Source organism: Pyrgilauda ruficollis, unplaced genomic scaffold, assembly GCF_017590135.1.
Source record: "Pyrgilauda ruficollis isolate IOZ18807 unplaced genomic scaffold, ASM1759013v1 scaffold245, whole genome shotgun sequence".
NCBI classification, from domain to species: domain Eukaryota; kingdom Metazoa; phylum Chordata; class Aves; order Passeriformes; family Passeridae; genus Pyrgilauda; species Pyrgilauda ruficollis.
In genome coordinates this window covers 327,318-348,656 of record NW_024523767.1, presented here as the reverse complement: position 1 = coordinate 348,656, position 21,339 = coordinate 327,318, and the positions used below count along the sequence as shown (strand labels likewise).

General features: G+C 66.7%; 5 protein-coding genes across 6 annotated transcripts; 2 read left to right on the top strand and 3 right to left on the bottom strand.

The window, feature by feature from the left end:
- The first annotated feature begins 111 nt into the window (after window positions 1-111).
- SSH3 (slingshot protein phosphatase 3) lies at window positions 112-5,158 on the top strand. The gene is made up of 14 exons (XM_041470391.1): window positions 112-169; window positions 1,072-1,109; window positions 1,231-1,396; window positions 1,898-2,016; window positions 2,080-2,151; window positions 2,241-2,306; window positions 2,685-2,876; window positions 2,998-3,091; window positions 3,173-3,301; window positions 3,379-3,425; window positions 3,506-3,652; window positions 3,941-4,141; window positions 4,389-4,661; window positions 4,741-5,158. Exons 1-14 carry the CDS (start codon window positions 119-121, stop codon window positions 5,156-5,158), a joined length of 2,013 nt encoding a protein of 670 aa, XP_041326325.1. The 5' UTR covers window positions 112-118.
- A 1,265-nt stretch (window positions 5,159-6,423) lies between these two features.
- POLD4 (DNA polymerase delta 4, accessory subunit) lies at window positions 6,424-7,750 on the bottom strand. Its single transcript, XM_041470387.1, has 3 exons — window positions 7,334-7,750; window positions 7,134-7,245; window positions 6,424-6,990 (listed from the first exon to the last, which is right to left on the bottom strand). Exons 1-3 carry the CDS (start codon window positions 7,584-7,586, stop codon window positions 6,966-6,968), a joined length of 390 nt encoding a protein of 129 aa, XP_041326321.1. The 5' UTR covers window positions 7,587-7,750; the 3' UTR covers window positions 6,424-6,965.
- Window positions 7,751-8,482: 732 nt separating this feature from the next.
- LOC121355182 (glycine N-acyltransferase-like protein 3) lies at window positions 8,483-10,539 on the bottom strand. The gene is made up of 5 exons (XM_041470407.1): window positions 10,462-10,539; window positions 9,953-10,060; window positions 9,738-9,858; window positions 8,999-9,119; window positions 8,483-8,927 (listed from the first exon to the last, which is right to left on the bottom strand). The coding sequence occupies exons 1-5, from the start codon at window positions 10,537-10,539 to the stop codon at window positions 8,507-8,509; spliced, it is 849 nt and encodes a 282-aa protein (XP_041326341.1). The 3' UTR covers window positions 8,483-8,506.
- Window positions 10,540-10,932: 393 nt separating this feature from the next.
- LOC121355183 (glycine-N-acyltransferase-like protein 3) lies at window positions 10,933-12,742 on the top strand. Its single transcript, XM_041470408.1, has 5 exons — window positions 10,933-11,010; window positions 11,433-11,540; window positions 11,635-11,761; window positions 11,840-11,957; window positions 12,340-12,742. The coding sequence occupies exons 1-5, from the start codon at window positions 10,933-10,935 to the stop codon at window positions 12,740-12,742; spliced, it is 834 nt and encodes a 277-aa protein (XP_041326342.1).
- A 227-nt stretch (window positions 12,743-12,969) lies between these two features.
- Window positions 12,970-20,433, bottom strand: CLCF1 (cardiotrophin like cytokine factor 1). Of its 2 annotated transcripts, XM_041470433.1 has the most exons (3): window positions 20,275-20,433; window positions 14,958-15,124; window positions 12,970-14,521 (listed from the first exon to the last, which is right to left on the bottom strand). In XM_041470433.1, the coding sequence occupies exons 1-3, from the start codon at window positions 20,300-20,302 to the stop codon at window positions 14,030-14,032; spliced, it is 687 nt and encodes a 228-aa protein (XP_041326367.1). In that variant the 5' UTR covers window positions 20,303-20,433; the 3' UTR covers window positions 12,970-14,029. The 2 variants fall into 2 exon arrangements, 1 of the variants encoding a protein (XP_041326367.1); XR_005955392.1 differs by lacking the exons at window positions 12,970-14,521; window positions 20,275-20,433 and adding an exon at window positions 15,275-20,261 and having other exon boundaries at window positions 14,983-15,124.
- Between the last annotated feature and the right edge of the window lie 906 nt (window positions 20,434-21,339).

Genomic DNA, 21,339 nt, shown 5'->3' with positions numbered 1-21,339 from the left:
GGCGGGGGGAGCCGTGCCGTGCCGGGACGTGCCGGGGCCGTGCCCGCTCCCGTTCCCGTTCCCGTCCGGGCGGGGCAGCGGCGGCGCTTCCTGGTGCGGGAGGGCGGCGCGGCGGGGCATGGCGCTGGTGACGGTGCGGCGGGCGGGGGGCTCCGCCGGGGGCCCCGCGGTGAGTGCGGCACCGGGGCGGGCGGGGACGGGGCATCCCGGCAGGGACGGCACGGGGGACGGGCGGGGGGTCCCGGAGCCCCGGCAGGTCCCGGTGCGGGGGCTCCCGGGGGCTCCCGGGCTATCCCGAGCCGCGGGGGCCCCGGTGCGGGGGCACGGGGTGGGCTCCGGAGCTCCTGCGGGTCCCGGTGCCCTGGGGAAATGGGCCGGTCCGGGGATCCCGCTGTGGGGAGCACGGGCTGCGCGGGGGTCTCCCGGTGCGCCGGGGGTTGCCGTGCTCCGGAAGGTCCCGGTGCGGAAGGTGCCGCCGTGCCGGGGGTGCCAGCGCGGGGGCCGAGGGGTGAAGGCTGCTCCGGTCGCTGCCGGTGCGGGGTCATCCCAGGCGCTTCCGATGGGACTTTCCTGGGAGTTTCCTGGGAGCGGAGTTGCCCTCACCACGCGTTGGAGTTTCCTGTACTCCCGGCTGGGGTTTCCCCATAGCTAAGGGAGGAGTATGGGGGTGTGGATGGGGGTGTTTGTCCCAGGCTGCTCCCACTCACTTTGCCACCTCTCCCAGTCCCTCCGCGGTCCCGGTGTCCCCTAGTGCCTCCCCCAGTGACCACTGGGCCTTCCTGGGTGTTCATCCCAGGCCCCCCCTTCCAGTGCTCTCACCCAGCCAGGGATGGGGGCACAGGGACGAGACATCCCCCCCCGCCATCCCGAGGGGGATCCCCAGGGATCTATCTCCACAGTGGGACCCCCAAAGCGTCCCTACACCCCCGTGGGGCCCACACTATTGCTGGGGGTGGGTTTAGGGGGTCACTGGACTGTGGTGTCCCTGCTGGTGGGGGGCTTGTGGGACCCCCGAGCCTGGTCCATTCCCTGGGGTCACATTTCCCCCAGGAACTGCCTCCCAATTTGCAGGAGGAAGATGCTCCCAGGCGTGGCCAACTGCAGCGACGGTGAGAGGGGGTTCCGAAACCCCAGCGAGAGGGATACTGGGGTGGGATGGGGACACAGTTCCCACCCTTTGGGGAGCACTCTGGGGGTGCTCTGGGTGCTCAGGACCCTCCTGCCCCCCAGGCAGAGCTTCGTCATGGTCAAGGGGGCTGCACGGCTCCTGCCTGCCGAGGAGCCCCCCCCGGCCGAGCCCCCCCCGGCCGAGCCCCCCTGCCAGGCCCCGGGACAGCAGGAGCAGCACCTGCACCTCATGATGCAGCTGCTGCGCCCCCAGGACGCCATTCGGCTGGTAGGACATGGATCCACCCCTCCAGGAGCACGGGGATGGGATGCGGACAGGGAAAGAGATGGATGGGGTCAGGAGCGGGGACAGGATGGGGATGGGTTATGGATGGGGACAAGATGGGGAGAGGAAATGGACAGGATGAGACAGGATGGGCTGGGCTGGGGATGGGGATGGGATGGAATGAAGGTGGGGACAGTAACATCGAGGAAAGGTATGGGAATGCGATAGGGATGGGGACTGGATGGGATGGGATGGGATGGGATGGGATGGGATGGGATGGGATGGGATGGGATGGGGATAGGGAATGGAATGAAGGTGGGGACAGTAACATTGAGGAAAGGTATGGGAATGCGATAAGGATGGGGATGGGATGGGATGGGATGGGGATAGGGATGGAATGGGAGGTGATGAGGAGGGGATATGGCCCAGCCTGGTGCCGCTCCCCGGTCACCGGGAGCACGGGGAAGGGGCAGAGCCCCGCTGCGATGCCCGCCTTTCCGGCAGGCGGTGCGGCTGGAATCGGCGCGGCCGCGGCGGGTGCGGTACCTGCTGCTGGTGCGGCCGGAGGAGGCGGGAGCCGAGGCGGAGACGGCGCTGCTGGGAGTGGATTTCGCCCACGAGGGGTGAGCGGGGTGCGGGGGGCGCCCGGGGAGGCGTCGGCACCCCCTGACCTCTGCTCGCCCCAGGGCCACCCGCTGCACCCTGGGCATGGTGCTGCCCCTCTGGAGCGACACCCAGGTGTTCCTCGACGGCGACGGGTAAGGGTGGGACGGAATTTTGAGACAGGGAGGGGCTTAGAGGGGTCGGGGTGCCCACCCCGACCCATGCGTGTCCCCCTGATGCCCAGGGGGTTCAGCGTGACGTCGGGGGGACAGACGCGCATCTTCAAGCCCATCTCTGTGCAGACCATGTGGTGAGCGAGGCCTGGGCGTGACCACGGCGGGCGTGGGGACCACGCTGGGCACGGGGCTGTGGGTGGCACGGTGAGCACAAGGGGATGGGCACCACCTCGGGGACTGGGGACACGGGCACTGCCAGGGGCACAGGGGATCTCAGCCACACAGCAGACACGGGGGATGCGGCACCGCTGGGGACACAAGGGGTGCTGTCACCATCCTGGGCACGGGGGTGTGGGCACAGGGTATCACCACGGGCACCAGCACGGGCACAGTCACGGCGAAGGATCTGGGGAGGCTTTGGGTGGCACCCACACGCCGGGGGCAGCCAGCGAGGGGGACACATCCGTCGGGGGGGCGGTGGCAGCGCAGGGGTGGCAGGTGCTGTGCGGCAGGGCCGTGCTGCAGGAGCTGCACCGCGCCTGCGAGGACGCGGCCCGCGGCGGGCACATCCCCGGCGGCCCCGCGCTGGCCTGGGCCCGCGGCTACGCGGCGGCGCTGGGCTCGGAGCAGAGCTGCCTCAACGAGTGGCTGGCCATGGCCGACCTCGAGTCCGTGCGCCCCGCCTCGCCCACCACGCCCCTCCGGTAAGGTCCCTGCCACGCCCCTGCCACACCCCGCAGCCTGCTGGCCAATCGCTGCCGCGCCTGGCCGGGCGTGGCCGGGGTGGGGCAGGGGACGCCAGTGACGGGGCGGTACCGGTGCCAGGCCGGCCATGCCGGAGCTGTCGGAGCAGGCGGTGCGGGCGCTGCTGCGGGAGGTGATGGCCACCGCCGACCTGGAGAACGTCACGTCCAAGGAGGTGGGTGGCACCCGGGCGGCAGGGTGTCCTGGGGACGGGATGGGCTGGGCAGGGCCGTCCCTCACCCGGCATGGTGCCCAGGTGCGGGAGGAGCTGGAGCGGCGCACGGGGCACAGCCTGGCTGAGCACAAGGATTTCATTGACAACGAGATGCTGCTGGTGCTGGCGCAGATGGATCGGCCTTCCCGTGTCTTCCCGCACCTCTTCCTGGTGGGGCAGCGGCGCGGGCACGCTGGGCAGGGCGGGTGGCAGTGTCCCCTCCCCTCACCGCTGTCACCACCACGCAGGGCTCCGAGTGGAACGCAGCCAACCTGGAGGAGCTGCAGCAGAATAGGTGAGCACGGGGTGGCACCGTGGTGGGGCGGCATGGGGTCACCACGGGCCGCCCCTGGGGTGTCACTCGTGTCACCGCAGGGTCACCCACATCCTGAACGTGGCGCGGGAGATCGACAACTTCTTCCCGGCGCTGTTCACGTACATGAACGTGCGGGTGTACGACGAGGAGGCGGCCGAGCTCCTGCCCCACTGGAACGACACTTTCCTCTTCCTCTCCCGCGTCCGGTCAGTGGGCACGGGGGTGACACCACAGGGACACCGGGGCACAGGGGCTGCAGGTGGGGCAGGGGAGAGGGGGACATGGGGAGAGGTCTTGATGGCTGAGGTGCTGGGGCATGGGATCCTGGGGAGCAGTGGGGTGGGTGGGGATGTGGGGAGCTCTGGGGACACTGGGATGGCTGCAGGATGCTGGGAGCCCTGGGCATCCTGGGACGGCTGGGGGACGCTGTGAGCCCTGGGGACACGGTGTCCCCGAGGGCCACCGTGCCATGGTGCCAGCAGCGGGTGCCGCAGGGCGGCGGGAGGCCGGGCGCTGGTGCACTGCCGGATGGGGCTGAGCCGCTCGGCCGCCACGGTGCTGGCCTACGCCATGAAGGAGTTCGGGTGGCCCCTGGAGCGGGCGCTGCGGCACGTCCGGCACTGCCGGCCCGGCGTCCTGCCCAACCCCGGCTTCATGCGCCAGCTCGACTTCTACCAGGGCATCCTGAGCGCCAGGTGGGTGGGGACAGGGTGGGGACAGGGTGGGGACCGGTGGGCGGGGCCTGGAATAACCACACCCCCGTGGGGTAAGAGGGTGGGGCCTGTTGTGACCGCACCCCTTTGGGTGGCTGGGCGGGGCTTCTGTGGCCGTGCCCTTCCTGGAAAGGTGTGGAAATTCTGTGGGGGAGGAGCCCATGGGAACCCCACCCTGCCCAGTGGGCGTGGCTCCCAGCAGGGGGCGTGGCCGGGTGCTGATTGACAGGTCTGTGGCAGCCGGCACAGCAGCCTGTGGGAGCCCCGGGCGGCCGAGCAGGCGCCGCAGCCCGAGGAGGACACCGCGAGGCACACGAGTGGCCTGTCCCCGCTGTCCTCCCCGCTGGCGTCCCCGCAGCCCTCCGAGGAGGAGGCAGCTGGTGGGGGGCTGCTGGGAGCCTCCCGGCGCCCCCGCATCTCCCTGTGCTCCGTCATGCGGAGCATCAGCCTGCTGGAGACCCCCGAGCCCCTCGAGGTGCTGGGGGAGCCCCTGGCCGGGGAGGTGAGCAGGGGTCAGGGCGGGATGGGGGTCCAGCTGTGGGGTGGCAGCGGCATGCGATGACCCCGCTGTCCCCCCTCAGGTGTTTGAGGCCACGGAGAAAGCAGAGGGTCCCTCCCCGAGGTCACGACCCTCGTCCCGCCCGCGCGGGGTGGTGCGCCAGGCCAGCCTGGATGGTGGCCCCGCCCCTTTTTGTGACCACACCCACAGTGATTGCCACACCCAGGGCCACACCCATGCACCTGGCCAGGGCCACACGGGTGAACCCACGCCTTAATTTGGGGGGCAAGGGACAGCGTCTCTTCACTGACATAGCAACAAGGGAAGGGGCGTGGTCTTCGCCTGGGGGCGTGGCCAGCGAGCCGGCACGCCCCGCCCACGCCCCGCCCGCACGCTGGGGCTGGGACGTGCCTCTGCCCCAGCCCCACGAGCACAAACACCGACACCGCTCCTGCACTGGCAATAAAGCGTGGAAATGGCAGCCCCTGGTGGCTTTGTGACCCTGAGCATCTGGAGGGTGGCCTGCCGTCAGTAGGGACCGGAGTGAACGCTCTGGGGACACCGAGCGGGCACAGGGACCCAGCGGCGCCATTTTGTGCGGCACGGGGAAACTGCAACTCCCGGCGGCCTTTGCGCGATAAGAACAACATCCGGGTTGCCATGGCAACCGTCGCGGCCTAGGCCTGGGCTGGAATCCGGGCTGGAATTGGTGCTGGAAACGGGACCGTGGCAGTCCCGAGGCCCAGCAGCGGAGGACTGAAGCGCACAGAGAGCCTCTGTGGCCATGGTGGAGCGGAAAGCCAGGTGCTCCCCTGTGAGATGGTGTCAGCCCCCTCCCACCATGGTGTCCCTTCATGTTGTGTCACCCCTGACCCACAGGACACCTTCCACTAGCCCAGGTTGCTCCAGCTCCATCTAACCACGCCTTGGACACTGCCAGGGATGGGGCAGCCACAGCTTCTCTGTGCCATGGCCTCACCACCCTCACAGGGAGGAATTTCTTCCCAAAATCCCACCTAAACCCACCCTCCAAAGGGAAGGCAGTTCCTGGCTGGAAACTGTCCCTGAGGCTGTCCATCTCCATCTCCTAGGGCTGTTCTTGCAGCTGGAGCCATCCCAGACACTTCCCCTTTCCTGGGATACCCACCAGGCTGGGACTGACCCTCTGCCAAGGAAGGAGCATGGGAATCTCTCTCCTTCTTCCCACCAGGAGGGCACAGCCCTGGATTGGCTGGGTGTGGGATGTGTTTTTTGGGGGTCCATCTAAACACCTCCATCCTGTGCCCCGCAGAAGAATTATGTCCTCATAGAAGATATCCAAGGGACTGGAGCTGCAACAGCAGGACCAGATCCAGCTGGATAATGCGATCCAGAGGGTCGGGAGCCTGCAGGGCGAGGGGCATGGGAGTTGTGGGTGGCCTCCCACCCATCCCACCCCATCCCACCTTATCCCTTGCTGGCTCCAATGCTCCATAGCAGCCAGAACTCTGCCTCTACACTAATTCATAAGTAGTAACCAGTACTCTGTGAGGGTGGCTAGAAAAATTTTAAAAGACTAATTAGCAGCATAAAAAAAAAAACCAATTTAGACTGCTAAAAATTAAAAGGCATCACTGCCAAGATAAAAAAAATATCTCTAAATGTCCACCATATAAATATCCATATCCCCAAAATTAAAGCTAATAAAAAGCACCAAAACAATCAAATAACTAAATATATTCTAGTGGGTGCAGTAGCATTTAATCAACGCTAGACCCACCACAGATAGAAACAATTAATTTTATTGATGAAACAACAAAAAGAGCTGGTGAATTAAGTCATTGATAACCTGAATAATTAACACATCCTGTTATTTATGATTCTGCAGAGAGGAAGGGTGCTAATTAGGGCTACTAAACATATGCATCCCACAGGACACTGTCCCTCTTCCCACCCCACTGCAGGACATCCACAGCCAGCTGCTCACCCCCCTGAGCTCACTTTTCACCTGGTTTTATACCTCATTCTTCGTTTTTTCACCCCATTCCTGGGGAAAAAATATCCCACCTCCCTTTCTCCGCCCAAGCACACGTTTTTCTGCCTGGGTCCCAGCGGGGTGGCATTAAACTGCGTGATGGACACCCCACCTGGCTTTTTTGGGGGAAATGCAACTCCCTGCCCTGCCCCTGCACCCCAAGGGCTTCACCCCACCCCGGACAGCACACGGCACCCCTTCCTTCGCTCACACCAGCTTTAATCCACCCAGCGTCCCTGGAACAGGGTCTGGGGGCGTCGGGAATGGTTCCCCCACTCCCTCGGCGCGGCGGCTCACAGCTCGTACTCGTGCCACAGGCTGCGGGGACACAACGGGGTCAGCGGGAAGGGCGGGGGCACCGGGAGAGCACGCCCTGTGCCCCCCAACCACCCTGCCACCCCATCCCATCCCACCCCATCCCATCCCATCCCATCCCATCCCATATCCCATGCCATCCCCACCTGTAGGTGACATCGGGGTTGTCCCGGTGCTCCAGGAGGGCCTCACGGATGGGGCCGGGGGGGCTCAGCCCCAGCTCTTGTGCCCGCTCCCAGCGCTGCAGGCGGGTGATCCCTGCAGGATACCGGGGACTCAGCGGGGCTGGGGGGAGCCCGGGGCCCCCGGGACAACCGGGACAGCCGGGGGAACCAGGAGTGCTCACCGGTGGAGGGTCCGTATTCCCAGGAGAGGTCGAAGCGCCGCAACATCTCCATGAGCGCCGGGTCCGCGGGGGGCTGCGAGGGGGCGCAGGGACAGTCCCGCACCTTCAGCTGCACCTTGTCCTTCTCCTGGTCCTGGTCCTTGTCCCTCCTGCCCTTGAGCCTGCCCGGGGGCCGCCCCGGGCCCCGCCGCCGCCGCCGCCGCGGGAAGGAGTCGGTGATGCGCCGGGGCTGCTCCATGGCCCTGCGCGACATGGAGCTGGCACGGCCCCGCCGCTACCGGGAACCGGGCGGGCCCCGCCGCTACCGGGAACCGGCGGAGGGACCCGCCCCTGCCCACGGCCGGGCGGAAGCGGCGGGGCCGGGCTGGGGAGCCGGCCATGGGCAGCCCCGGCCGCTGCCACCTTCGGCCACTGCCACCCTCGCGGTGGTCCCGGTCCCCCGCCGCCCTCGGCACCTCCCGGCTGTCCCCGGGTGCTGTCACCTCCCCATGTTGTCCCTGCCAGAAGCCGCACTGTCACCCCGCGGCAGTTCCTGTCACTGCGAGGGCACTGTCACCTCCATCCCAGTGTTCCTTGTTCCCCTGGCACTGTCACCCGTGTCAGTGACTGTCACCCCAGGCACTGCCATCCCCCAGTTGTGCCCACTACCCTCTGGCATTGTCACCCCTGTGACTGTCCCCATCACCTCAGGCGTTGTCACCCTGCCAGCCTGGACACTGTCACCCCCATCCCAGCACTCCTCACCACCCCAGACACTGTCACTCCCCTCTCTGTCCCCATCAGCCCCCCAAACCATGACTCACGCTGTGAGACTGTCACTGTCTGCCCTGTCCCACTCTCTCCTGTGTGTCACTGTCTGTCCCCCCGGTGCCTGCCTGTCCCACCGCCAGCTGTGCTGACAGCGCCCTGGTTCAGGGGGCAACACTGCAGGTGCCACCAGTGCAAATTTGCCTGAGGCTTTCAGCCCTCCCTTGGGGAACTGAGAATAACCGAGGCGCGTGCCCTGGAACGGGGTGACTCCCAGGGGACCGCGCTGTGTGCCTCAGCGGTGACACGTGAGCCACCAAGCTGTGTCACCGCCGTAACGGTCACTGCTGGGGGGACACAAAACCCCAGAGCAGCCATCCGAGACTCCACACCGCTGTTTAATTTGAGAGAGGGGACAGCAGGGCCTCAGGGCCCGTCCCTGTGCAGGCCGGGATTGTGCAGGATGTAGCGGCAGACGCCGGGCAGGCGCCGGTTGCCCAGCATCTCCTGCAGCTGCTGCATGGGCCGGTTCCCCAGCGCCGTGTGCCCGAACGTGGGGAACCCGCGGGCGTGTGCCCGCTGCGCCGCCACCGTCAGTGCCACCTGCATGTGCCCGCGCCGCCGGTGCTCGGGCAGGGTGTAGCTGTGCGTGCCTGTCCCGAAATGATCCGTCAGCACCCAGGCGACGGGCTGCCCGCTGCCGTCCTGCAGGCAGACTTGCGGGAAGCGCCCCAAAATCTCAGCCAGGAAGCGCCGGCTGCGGGCGTTCCCCCCGTAGGGCCACGTGTCGTTGAGAAGGTCCACGTGCGAGGGGCTCAGGGAGCCCACGTGCACCCCGGGGGCTGGCCTGGGCGAGGCAGGGGTCAGTGGGGGGCTCGGGGGTGTCCCCGTGTGGGGACAAGGGTGGGGGGCTCTCACCGGGGCTCTGGCATGGTGCTGGGGTCAGGGTGCCAGTAGGAGTAGTACTCGACAATGTCCAGCTCCACACCCTTCTTCCTTGCCAGGTCCTGGGACACTGTGGCCAGCCCATCCTGTAGCCCTGGGGATGAGGATGTCAGGGGGTCCTGTTCCCCTTGTACCCCATCATCCCTGTCCCCAGCCCCCCTATATGACCCCAGTGTTCTCCTCAGTGTCCCCAGGGGCTACCTGCAGCCCCAGCCTCTATTCCCAGCACCCAAATCCCTGCTTCCTGTATGTCCAGTACCCCAGTCCTGCTCCTGTCATCCCCAAGTCCAACCCCAGTACTCCCAGTGTCCCCAAGGACCCACAAATCCAGCTGCAATGCTTCCCAGTGCCCCCAGCATCCCCAAGTCCAACCCCAGTATCGCCCAGGACCCTGCTTCCAGGGTACCCAGCAGTGCAATTCCCTGCTGCTCCCCAGCACCCCCAAATCCCACCCCAACACTTCCCACTGGTATCACCCACCAAACCCCACACCAGCACACCAAATCAGTGTGTCATTTGGTGATCAGCACCTCCAGTGCTCCCCAGCACCCAGCACCCGTTCCCAGCGTCCCCCAGCACCCCCAATTCCCTCCACCAGTTCCTCCCTGCTTCCAACAGCTCTCCCCGGTGTCCCACAGTCCCAGTGCTGCCCAGAGCATGCCCAGTCCTTCCCCAGGGCCCCCCGCCCAGGTCCCTGGTGTCCCCAGGCCACCGATGAGGGTGAAGGCGGCGTCCCAGCGCAGGCAGCCGGGGGTCTCCAGCAGTGCCCGGTACGCCCCCAGGTCCCGGTAGAATGCCGCCTGCGTGTTCCAGTAGCCGTCGTTCGCCGGCACCTGGGGGCACCCACGGCTGCTCTGAGCACACCTGGCACGTGCCAGGGCGCCGTGTCACCCCCCTCCTGCAGTGCCCCGTGTCCCCACTGGCCACCTCTCCACTGGGCCGGGCCAGCACGGCACCAAATTCGGGCCACTTGTCCACCAGCACCTCAAACTGGCCAGGGTTGCCCCGGTTGATGTTCAGCACTGCCCCGAAGACCTGGGGGAAAAGGGGGTCAGCAATGAGGGACAAGGAGGGGAGAGATGGGGGTCAGGAGTGGGGGCAGATGTGGGGTCAGAGCTAGGGGGAGTGTGGGAGCAGATATGGGGTCAGAGCTGAGGGGAGGGGGGCAGGTGTGGGGAACAGGGTAGCAAAAAGGGTCCTTAGTGACACGGGGGTCCCCATCACCAGCAGGGCAAAGGGCAGGGGTGGTATTGGGGTCTCCCTCACAGCAAGGGGGATATTGGGATCCCCATCACAGCAACAGATGAGTGACACTGGTGTCCCAGTCATGGGACAGTGCAGGGGTGATAGCAGGGTCCCTGCGACTGGCAGGGTGGGGGTAGCACTGGGGTCCCTATCGTGGCACAGGGCAGGGGTGACAGTGGGGTCCCCATCACCGGCAGAGCGATGGGCAGGCTCTTCATCAGGATCCCCTCCAGGTGCTGCAGATGGGCTGAGCACGTCAGGATCTTCATTGTCCTGCTGAGAGACCCTCAGTAGCAGGGGGACAGGGCCACCAGGCATGGCCCCTGTCCCTGTCCTCATCCCTTTCCCCACGGTCCCCATCTCCTCCAGCACTCACCCTGCAACAGTCCTGAGTCTGTGGGTTCTGAGGGGCTGTGGAGTGGGAGTCTGGAGAATGTGTGGCACTCGGTGACAATGGTCACCACCAGCTGTCACGGGCCAGTGAGTGCCCCCTGCCTTGGGGGGCAGTGGGCAGGGTCCATCCTGCTGAACACTGGGCACCAGGCCAGCCCTGTGGCCACCTGAGGACGGGTGCTCGGCTGGGACACTCTGGGACATCGCCCCAGTGCCACCAGCTCCCCACGGATCCTCGGTGTCACCACCTGCCCCACGATCACGAAGCCATGCTGATCCTGAGGTGCCCAGCCCAGCTGCAGCTCCTGGAGGAGACCCTGCGGAAGAGCCTGCCCACCACCCTGCCGGTGACAGCCACCCTGAGGATCCCTCTGTCCCCTCTGCCCTGTCCTGCTGGTGACAGAGTCCTTGGGGACCCCTCTGTCCCTCCCTCCCTCCCTCCCTCCCTCTCTGCCGGTGGTGAGGATCTTGGGGACTCCTTTGTCCCCTCACCCTTGTCCTGTCAGTGCTGCTGGTTCCCAAGACCCCCTTGTCCCTGTCCCTGCCCCTTGTCCCCTGATGCCTCTCCCCTGCCTTGCCTGTGACCCCTCCGCCTCCCCACCTGCCCTGCTGGTGACAAGGACCCCTCTGTCCCCTCTCCCCTGCCCTGCTGCAGACAGAGACCCTGGGGACTCCATTGCTCCCTCTCCCCTGCTGGTGAGGGGACCGGAGGGACTCTGGGCACCCCTTTGTCCCCTCCGCTCTGTCCTACAATGACCTTGTCGTGCAGGTCTTGGGGACTGTGATGACAGTGGCCAGGGGAAACCCGGCCTCCCACGAGGTGCTGGTGGACTCCTGGCCCAATTTCGGCATTGTCCTGACCCGCCTGCGCCCAGAGGTGCTGCCCCGGCTGCCCCTGCCCTGGCAGCAGCACCCCACACCCCAGGGGCCTGGGAATTGGGGTGCTACCCTCAGCTCCATGTCCCTCCCAGGACCACAGGGACCCCAGGGACTACTACACCAACCAGCTGTCTGTGTTCTACCGGGACAAAGGAGCCCTGCAGGCACTGCTGGAGGGCACTGAGGCGGTGACCCGGGAAAGAGCCTTCCAGATGCTGGGTAAGGATGGCACTGGGGGGACACAGGGCCCCTCTACCCTCCATCTGGGTCCCTTGTCTGGCTGACAGGGTGTCCCAGGGATGCAGGATGGGCTGGACGAGGCTGTGGAGGAGGTGGCCAGTGCCAGGGGACTGAAGGTGGAGACGATCCGATACCGGGCGCTGATGAGCCCCGAGCCCCCCCAGCCCCGCAGGCAGTGAGTGAGGGGCACTGGGGGGACATGGGACACTGGGGGCACATGGGCACTGAGGGACCAGTCACATCCTGGGCGGCACACGGAGACCTGTCACATTTCTTTGTAGCACTGGGGGGTCATAGTCACCTCCCTTGGTGGCACAGGAGTCCCCAGGCACATCCCTGAGAGGCACAGGGTGACATGAGTGGGTTCACTGAGCACACCCTTGGGTGGCACAGGGGTCCCTGAGCACTTGCCTGAGTGGCACAGGGATCACTGGGTGGCATGAGTGGGTTCACTGAGCACACTCCTGGGTGGCACAGGGGTTCCCAATCCCATCCCATCTGCTATCCCAGCTGGTACCAGGGCTCAGCGTTCCCCACTCTGCCATGCCCTGTTGCAGGATGCCCTCGGGCCTGCGCCTGGCACCCGTGTCCCCATCCCACGTCCCTCTGCTCAATGCCACGTGGGCCCTGGGGGGCAATGCCCACAGCCGGGCTTTCCTGCTGGGGCTGGTGCGGACGCTGCCCTCCGCCTGCCTGCTGGACCGGCGCGGCCGCCCGGTGTCCTGGAGCCTGCTGGACGGGCAGGGCTGCCTGCGCCACGGCTACACGGTGCCCGCCTGGCGCGGGCACGGCCTCACCGGGCTGCCGCTGGCCGAGCTGGGCCGGCAGCTGCACGCCCGCGGCTTCCCCATCTACTGCGCCGTGCTGCCCCAAAACACAGCCTCGCTGCACGCCCTGCAAGCCGTCGGCTTCCTGCCCCAGCCCGGAACATTCTGCATGATCCTGGGCACCCCAAAGTAGTGCCCAGGGAGGAGCGCCAAGGTGGGGGGTGCCTGTCCTCCCCCTGGGCCCAGGGGGGCCTGGATCCCCACCCTGTGAGAGAGCGGAACACCGCAGCTCCCACACTGAGCTCGGCTTGGAACCGTTCACTCTGAACCCTGCTGATGGCACTGATGGGAACATCCCAAATTCCACACGGAGCCGTCCTCCCTGGTCCCCACCGGGCTGCGGCACGGGCGGGGCGGGGGGCTGGAGAAAGGCTTTTATTCGTTCATACAAGAATAGATCTTCTGCAATAAATACCCCAATAAATAAACATCTCCAATAAATAAACACTCATAGACGCACCGGGACAGCGGCCGCGCCCCATGGCCTCGCCCCAACATCGATGGGCACCCATGGGGGAGGCGGGGCTTGGGGAGGGGGCGGGGCCTGATGCAGGGAGGAGGCGGGGCTTGCTACACAGGCGAGTGGGCGGGGTTTATTGCCATCTGGGGCGGAGCCTATTGCTCCTGGGGCGGGGCTTGCTGCTGGCTGGGGCAAGGCTTATTCCTATGCTCAGAGGGCGTTGGTCCTTTTTGGGCTGGGCCACTGGAGATTTTAGGGATGGGGACAGGCACCTTGGGGGTTGGGGACACCATGGAGGGGCGCTTAGGAGTCAGGACACCTGTCCCTTAAGACACAGTATAGTGACAGAGGAGCTGTGGGGTGACTGTGGTGGCACTTTGGGGTGAGAAACTCCACCCCTTAAGGCACAGCTGGGTGATGATAAGGATGGGGTGTGGCTTTGGCAGCACTCCGGGGTTAGGAGACACAGTTTTGAAGGGACACTGGTGGCAAAGAGAGGACATGGAGTGGCTTTGGTGGCACTTGGGGTCAGGAGACGCATCCCTTACAGCAGAGTGTGGTGACAGAGGGGATGTGAGGTGGCTGTGGTGGGTCGCACCTGGGGTCAGGAGCCCCTCACTTAAGGCACAGTGATGAAAGTGGGATTGTGAGGTGGCTGTGGTGGCACTTGGGAGTCAGGAACCCTATTTCTTGAAGTACACTGGTGGGGGACAGGGAACATGGGGTGGCCGTGGTGGCACTCGGGGTCAGGAGCCCTGTTCCTTAAGGCACAGTGTGATGATGACGGAGGGGCTGCAGGATGGCCGTGGTGACACGTGATGTCAGGAGCCCCATCCTTCAAGGCACTGCCAGGTGATGATGAGGTTGTGGGGTGGTTTGGGGGTCAGGAGCCCCATTTCTCAAGGCACGCTGCTGGTGGAAGAGAGGACCTGCGTGGCCGTGGTGGCACCCAGCAGGTGCTCAGAACCCCCTCGCCTCCAGCCGCAGGGTGACCACGGCGGGCGGCACCTTCTTCTTGAGGCGGTTGAAGTCCTTGGCCGAGCGCCAGAGCCAGGTCTGCAGCTCCTTCAGCAGCCAGAAATCATCCATCTTCTTCAGGAAGTCATTGGGGGCCGCGGGCGCGCCGGGGGGCGCGGGGGGCCCGGCGGGGCCGGCGGGCAGCGGGTATCCCAGCGAGGACATGACGCCGCCGATGCTGAGCACCAGCCCCTGGAGGCTGGCGCAGAAGTGGGCGAGGCGGTGGCGCAGCTCGGCCGTGCCCACCTGCCCGTCCAGCACGCGCAGGTAGCAGAGCAGGCGGCTGTAGGCCCGGTAGTTGGCGGCCAGGCGCGCGTTGTCCGTCAGGCCCCGCCACAGGTCCAGGTCCACGGTGGCGCTGGGCACCCGCTCGGCGCGAGCCAGCCGCGGGGGGTTGAAGTCGGGCTCATTGAAGGGGGGGCCCAGGTAGTTCAGCTGGAAGGGAATGGCGGTGCCAGGGGTCAGGTCTCCGTGTCCACCCTGTCCCCAGCCTCCGCGTCCCCCACGCCCCCCGGTTCGGACACGTCCCTCTCATCCCAGCTCTCCCTTCTCTTGTCGCATCCCCCCCTCGGGCTCTGCCCGGGCCGGACATTCCAGCACAGCCCGGGCAGTGCCACCGTCACCGCTTGGCACCGAACGTGCCGGCACCGCCGAGGGCACGTCAGGGCAGGGACGGGGAACCTCCGGGTGAGTCGGCGACGCCGGCGGGGAGGGAGAGGCGGATGCCCGCGCCCATGACGGAATCACGGGCCGAGGGGAGGGTGCCCGGGAGCCGCCCTGCGCCCGGGGGCGATGAGGCATTTCCGTGACCTCCGGCGTGGGAGCGGCTGGGCACGGGGTGGATGTCCCGGGGGGTGCGTCGGGGACTCACGTAGGTGCCGGCGAGGGTGCGGAGCTGGTGCTCCAGGTAGCGGGTCAGGTCGTACGTCTGCTGGATGGACTGGCCGGCGCCCAGCTCCTCGGAGCAGTTCAGCGCCGGCAGCGCCGGCAGGTTGCAAAGCGCGGCGCACAGGAAGGTGAAGATCCCCCAAGAGTCACCTGCGGGGGACACACAGCGCCTCAGGGGGGGGTGACAGGGACACTCCGTCTCCGTGTGTGCGGCGCTGAGCCTGCAGACTATCCCTGAGCCACCCGTGTGAGCGAGGGGAAAGTGAGGCACGGAGGTGGGGAGGGTGGGGTCCCTCTCACCTCAGCACCCCCCCGGGAGCAGCAGGGATCCCCGACCTCAGCGCGCTGACCCCCCGGCTCCCCTCGGAGCGCTCCCGCCCGCGGCTGCACCAACAATCCTTTATATGGTCTGGAGCAGCGCGCCCGCGGCATTCCCGCCGGGACACACGCCTGGGATATATTTGGGCACCGCCAACGCCGCAGCGGCCCCGGCACCCAGCGGGGACCCCCGCCACCGGGAATATGCGGGGGGGAAGCGGCTCCGAGGAGCGGCCGGGGCGCGGGGTGACCTTTGCGGAGCCACCGGAAAGCGGCGGCGGGGTCCCCGTCATCGGCCTGACGTCAGGGCGGCCCGGGAGCGCGGCCCCGCCGGCCGGCGGCTCCGCAAAGGTCACGGCCCGCGGCCAGGACACTCCGGCCAGCTGGCACCCCCGGCTCGCCACAGCCGGCCTTCCCGGCAGCGCCTCCCGGGAAAGACCGGCCGCTGGCACGGCTCGGCACGGCGGGGCTCCTGCTGCGGGCAACCCCCGCGCCCCCGCGCGTCACTGCTCCCCGTCACCGGCCGCCCGTGACGCACGACGGTCCTCGGGGACACCCCGGCTCCGGCCACAAGGGCCTCCCCGCCGCGGGTGTCCTGCAAACTGCAAGCCTCGCTGTGGGGGTGCAAGTGCCCTGTGGGTGTGCAGGACACTGTCACACCTGGGATACACCCCGGAGGTGTGCAGGACACTTGTGACACCTCTGGGATACGTTCAGGGAACACCTGGGATGCACTTTGTGTGTGAGCATCACACAGGCGTGGGGAACACCGCACTTTCCAGGCGTGTGACACCATGCACGTGTGACACCGTGCACACGTGTGATGCACCACACGCATGAGACACCATCCAGGTGTGTCACCTACCACACGGGCATGTGACATGTGTGGCACTCACAGGACATGCCAGACAAGTGTGCAACGTGCCGTGCACATACCCCATCGGGGGGGACACTCCGTTACATGCTACCCACGTGTGACACGCCGTGCACACACCACACCACGCTGTGACACCCCGTGCGACGCCCCCGTGTCCCCCGTGCGTGGCAGCCCCGGCCGGCCCCGGCTCGCCCGGTGCCCCGCGGTGGGCACGTGCCGCCGCTTGCCTGCGTTCCGGTGCGTTCCGGCGCGGAGCGTGCGGCCGGCCCCGCGTGCGTGCGAGCGTGGGCCGGGGGGGGCCGGCGGGGGGGCCGCGGTGACTCACAGCACACACAACCCCCCCTCCCGGTGTTTGCTTTGGCCGGACCCTCGCCCGCCGCCGGCTCCGGTTTCCAGGCGGGATTTACACCCGCCCCGGCCTGGCCGGTGCCAAACCAAACACAGCCGGGGAGCGGGATGAGGGGGGATGGCAGGGATGGGAGATTGGGATGGAGCCACGGTGGATCCTGGGCAGGTGGCCCGGACACGAGGATGAGGATGATGGAGGAAGGGGATGGAGGTGGGTGTCTGAGGGATGGGAACGGTGGGATGCACAGAATGGATGGCGCTGGGCAGTAGTGACCATGACACAGTGACAATGGTGACCCTGGCACAGCAGTGACACTGACTGGGGCAGAGCACTGATGGTAACCGTGACACACATGACACAGCAAAGACAGTGACTGAGGCACAGCAAAGACAGTGGCCATGACACAGCAGTGACAGTGACACTGCACAGTAATGAGGGTGACCGTGACACAGCAGTGACAGTGACTGGGGCACAGCAGAGACAGTGGCCATGACACAGCAGTGACCGTGACCGTGGCAGAGCAGTGATGACGACAGTGGCACAGCAGTGACTGTGACTATGGCACAGTAGTGACAATGGCCCAGCCACAGCGGGTGCCCCCGCTGTCCCCTGCCCACCCCTGTCCCAGCGGCTGGCGCCGGGCACCCACCGGCACAGACAGTGGAGGAGGGAGGCTCCAGCCGGCACAGCTGGATCCTGGTGACGTCGGAGAGGAAGAGCCCGAGGGTTTCAAAACCGGCCCTGGAGCTCAGCCAGGATGCTCCCAGCCCACGTAAGCAGCTCATGGCGTGCCTGCCCGGGGTCACCCGCTGGGCCCTGGGGACACCCGAGGAGCCGGGGTGACGGGGGGCCACGGGAGCGGGCACCCCCTGCTCTGCTGGCAGCACCTTGGGGCACCCACGCCGGACACACCGGTGGTGCCACGGACACCCAACGCACACGTGGCAGCAGGGACGTGGCTCACCCGCCTTTGGGGTGACACCCGGGACCCTTGGCCTGCCACCCGCCCGGCAGTGCAGGCGGCAGTGCTGGCCAGACCTCCCGGCCAGTGGCCGAGGCAGGAATTCGGCCACGGAGACGGTGAGCTGTTCCCTGGGCATGCTGTGGGCAGAGCCGCCGAGGGCTGAGCGACCGCAGCCCGCCCGGAGCCGCTTTCCCGAAACCCTGGTGGCGGGGGCGGCAGCCGGGAAGGGGAGACCCCCTGGCCCCGGAGCCCCCGGCAGAGGACGGAGCCGAGCCGGCCCCCGACGCCGCGGCGGGAGCTGCCCTATCTGATGGGCCGGCGTCCAGCGGCGAGCAGAGCCCCATCCCACCCCGCAGCCCCATTCCTGGGGCCAGCACGGGAGGTCTCGCGGTGGCCAGGCATGACTGCGGCACAGAGGACAAAGCAGCCCTGTCCCCATTACCCCAGCCACTGTCCTGGCCTCCAAGTGGCACCACTTAACCCTCCGCAGGGCGTTTCTCAGCCCAGCGTGGCCGCCAGCTCCGAGGGGCTTGAGTGGATGACACTCAAGGGCTCACGACAGACGCCTCCGCGTCCCCACGCTGCTGGCATTTAACCCCGCTGTGTCTGGGGAGGTGACACCGCAGCACAGCAGCATCCCTGTGGAGCCAAGCACGGTGGGGACACGAGGATGCTCACGTTCCACACCCAGATAGCACAGACACAGCATTCCCTGAGTTCCAACAGGAAGAACATGTGTGCCCTTGTTCCTCAACAGCACCCGCGGCCACCACAGTGGGGTCCCCATCCCATCCATCCCATTCTACCGCACTCCATCCCATCCACCCCATCCCATCTCATCCCATCCATCCCATGGCGAAGCCGCCGTGCCAGGAGCGGGCGGTGGCACGGGGGGCACACGGCCCCGCGTCCCCCCCGGTCCGGGCCGTGCCTGCGCTCGCGGCGCTGAGTGTTTACATCCTGTCTCCTCCGTGTGTTTATAAATGCAGCCGCGCACGGGAGACTCCAGTGAGGCCGTAATTAGCTGGGCCTGGATTTCCCATCCAGCTCCGGCTCCAGCCAGCAGCACGATGGAAACACCCCCGCCGGCGAGGGGAGCGCAGGCCCCTAATCCCAACCAGACCCCGCTGCCCCACACGCACGCCCAGCACCGGGAGCCTCACGAGGCACCTCGATCCCTTCCCGCCGCTCCCGGCGCAGGTCACGGAGCCGCAGAGCCCAGCAGCCCCCCCAGCAGCGTGCTGGGGGCTCACAGGCACAGAGCCAGGCTGGCCGCTCTCCAGCGGGGCAGGGGACCCCCGGTGCCAGCCCACGTGGCAGCGCAGAGCCGTGGTGACACGCCCCGGCACCTCCAGACCCGCCGCCACCGCTGGCATCGCCTGCCACGGGGACACTGCCTGGCTGGGTCAGTGTGGGACCAGCAGTCCTGGTGGGCACAGCCGTGCCCTGATGTCCCCACAGCACCCTGGCGAAGCCTGGGACGTGTCTGTCACCCACAGGCCACGTGCCACACGCAGCCACAACACTGCCGGGCCAGCTGCTTCCCAGATATCCCAGATATCCCGTCCAGGAGTGCATCCCCACGAGCCTGCCGCCACGCTGGGACGGCGGTGCCGGCACGGTGGTGCTGCAGCCCCGGGGGGTGCGGGGGGATGATTTACGGGGCTCGGTGCCACTTAGCAGGGCATAAATCTCCCCCCAGCGCGGCCCTGTAAGCAGAGCCCTCCGCATTTCCCCGCGGAGCCTGCGCCTAATGCAGCCCAGATGTGCGGCCGCCACCGTGCCCTCGGCCGCCTGCTAAATAGGCACGGGGACACCGGGGATGCCGAGAGTCCCCGAGACACGGCCCGGGCAGCCCACGGCTGGGGATGCCCCAAAAGGGGAACGGGGTGGTGGCGGCCGAGCTCCAGCGCCGCGGCTCCTCCTCGGCGTCCCGTTCCCCGCCCGTCCCCGCAGGCCTCGGCACCGGCCGTGCCACCGGCTCGGCCACGTCCGCCGGGCCCGGCGGCAGCGGGAAGGGGGAGAGGAAAGGGCGATGGAGCCGCCGGGGATCCCGGCCTCGCTTTTCCGGTTCCCCGGCGCTCGCCCCGCCGTGCCCGTCCTGCGTCACGCCGGCACCGCGGGAGCCGGAGCCCAACCCGGCGCCCGCCTCGTGCTGCCCCGGCCCCGGTGCCGCCGCCCGGGACCCCGGGGAGCCTGGCGGCGCCCACACTTTGACCTTTTAAGGGTGTTTTCCAGCATTTTCCGGGCGAGGAGCCCCCGGTGCCGGTGTGCCGCCAGGCCGGCCGGCCCGCGGCAGCCCCGGGGGTGCCGGTGGCCGCCGGGGCCGAGGGAACAAAGCCGTCCCCTCCCCAGCACCCCAAAATCCCGCTGCTGTGTCCCGCAGGAACGTCGCCTGCTCCAGCGGCGGCGTTCTGTGTCAAGCCCCGAAATCCAGCCCCGGGCAGGAAAACTAACTCTTCCTGCCCCCCATAAATCCCACCGACTTTCCTTTTCCTCCCCTCCGTCGGTCCCGGGGTTTAATTCTCCGTGCTCAGCGGCGGTTCCCTCCCTGGTAATCACAAACATGCATGGAAAAGAGGGAACGAGAGAAAGGGGAAAAAAAAAAAAAAAGAACAACAACCCAACCTAGAGAGGGGAAAGTCTTAAATCAATCCCAAAGCCAGACAGACGTTTTAATCACATCAAATTAAAATCAGCAGTCGGTTTGGAAAGGGGAAAAAAACTCCCGGCAGATGCAGGCAGGGGAGTTGGGGCAGCCCCCCGCCCCGCACCCAGCGCCGCGGGCTTACCTGAGAGCTCCCCGGTTACATTTAGCATAGTCGGGGTGCTGGGGGATTTTGGGGGGCTCGGCTCTTGCTCAGCTCCCCGAGCCCGCCCGCTCGCCTCAGCCCTGGCTCGCTGCTTCGCTCGTGCTCAGGGTTGGGTGGTGGTTTTTTTTCTTTTTGGGTTGGTTTTTTTTTGTTGTTTTTTTGTTTTTTTTTTTTTTTTTTTTTTTTTTTTTTTTTTTTTTTCCCTCGGTCTCTATTTGTTTTGGTTTGGGCTCGCTCGGGTGTTAGGTGGAAAAAAAAAAAAAAAATCCCGGGGCGGGTTGGGTGGGTTTTTGGGGTGTGGAGGGTTCGCACCGCGCTCCGGCTGCCTCGCTCGCCGCCGTTCCCCCCTTCCACCTCCCTTGATTTGCTCTTTTGATTGGGGTCCAGGAATGCAGGAATAAAAAAAAAATTTTTTTTTTTTTTTTTTTTTTTTTTACCCAATTCAAGTGTTAAGCAGAACCAGGTTGCTTTCAAGAACGTATTTGATGCAATTGTACACAAGAGCGGGCTCCATTCATTCCCTCCCTCTCCCCCCCGCCCCGGCTTTATCCCCCCTTTCCCCATCCCCATCCCCGGGGTCCCGGCACCGGGCAGAGGTGGGGAGGCTGGAGCTGAGCCCCGGAGCTGCGGAAGGCGGAGGGGAGGGAAGGGAAGAGGGGGGTCCCCCGGGGTGCCGCTGGCCGAGTAGGAAGGGGGGACCCCCTGCTTTCTCCCTCGCTGCGCCCCCCGTGCTGTTCTGGCTCCCGCCCGGCTTTTGTTAAAGTGGCAGCGGCGGGGCCGGTGCGGGGCCGGTGCGGGGCCGGTGCCGCTCGGCGGGGGGGTCTCCTACCTGCTCTCAGCTCCATGCGGGACGGGCGCGGGGCCGGGGCGCTGGGTGCGTGCTCTGGGGTCCCCGGGCGGGCAGGCAGCGGTCCCGCACACCGGCCCGGGACTGCGGCTCCCATTTGCCGCTCCGAGCCCTCTCGCCTCTCCTCCTCCCCGCGCACAGAGCCGAGAGCCCGGTCCCGGGGGGAGCACGGGGGGGACGGGACGGAGGGGGGGTCC

Bases quoted from the DNA above. Each gene is read 5' to 3' on its own strand.
- CLCF1 (XM_041470433.1), bottom strand. From the start codon at position 20,302: ATGCTAAATGTAACCGGGGAGCTCTCAG. The intron at 15,125-20,274 runs GTAAGCCCGCGG...TGTCCCCCGCAG, and splicing joins TGTAACCGGGGAGCTCTCAG to GTGACTCTTGGGGGATCTTC. The intron at 14,522-14,957 runs GTGAGTCCCCGA...ATTCCCTTCCAG, and splicing joins GCACCCTCGCCGGCACCTAC to CTGAACTACCTGGGCCCCCC.
- LOC121355183 (XM_041470408.1), top strand. From the start codon at position 10,933: ATGCTGATCCTGAGGTGCCCAGCCCAGCTGCAGCTCCTGGAGGAGACC. The intron at 11,762-11,839 runs GTAAGGATGGCA...AGGGTGTCCCAG, and splicing joins AAGAGCCTTCCAGATGCTGG to GGATGCAGGATGGGCTGGAC. The intron at 11,958-12,339 runs GTGAGTGAGGGG...GCCCTGTTGCAG, and splicing joins CCCCCCCAGCCCCGCAGGCA to GATGCCCTCGGGCCTGCGCC.
- POLD4 (XM_041470387.1), bottom strand. From the start codon at position 7,586: ATGTCGCGCAGGGCCATGGAGCAGCCCCGGCGCATCACCGACTCCTTC. The intron at 7,246-7,333 runs GTGAGCACTCCT...GGTATCCTGCAG, and splicing joins GGAATACGGACCCTCCACCG to GGATCACCCGCCTGCAGCGC. The intron at 6,991-7,133 runs GTGGGGATGGCA...GTGTCCCCGCAG, and splicing joins AACCCCGATGTCACCTACAG to CCTGTGGCACGAGTACGAGC.
- LOC121355182 (XM_041470407.1), bottom strand. From the start codon at position 10,539: ATGAAGATCCTGACGTGCTCAGCCCATCTGCAGCACCTGGAGGGGATC. The intron at 10,061-10,461 runs GTGATGGGGACC...CTTTTCCCCCAG, and splicing joins GCCTGCCCATCGCTCTGCCG to GTCTTCGGGGCAGTGCTGAA. The intron at 9,859-9,952 runs GTGGCCAGTGGG...GGGTGCCCCCAG, and splicing joins TGGCCCGGCCCAGTGGAGAG to GTGCCGGCGAACGACGGCTA.
- SSH3 (XM_041470391.1), top strand. From the start codon at position 119: ATGGCGCTGGTGACGGTGCGGCGGGCGGGGGGCTCCGCCGGGGGCCCC. The intron at 1,110-1,230 runs GTGAGAGGGGGT...CCTGCCCCCCAG, and splicing joins CGTGGCCAACTGCAGCGACG to GCAGAGCTTCGTCATGGTCA. The intron at 3,092-3,172 runs GTGGGTGGCACC...CATGGTGCCCAG, and splicing joins AGAACGTCACGTCCAAGGAG to GTGCGGGAGGAGCTGGAGCG.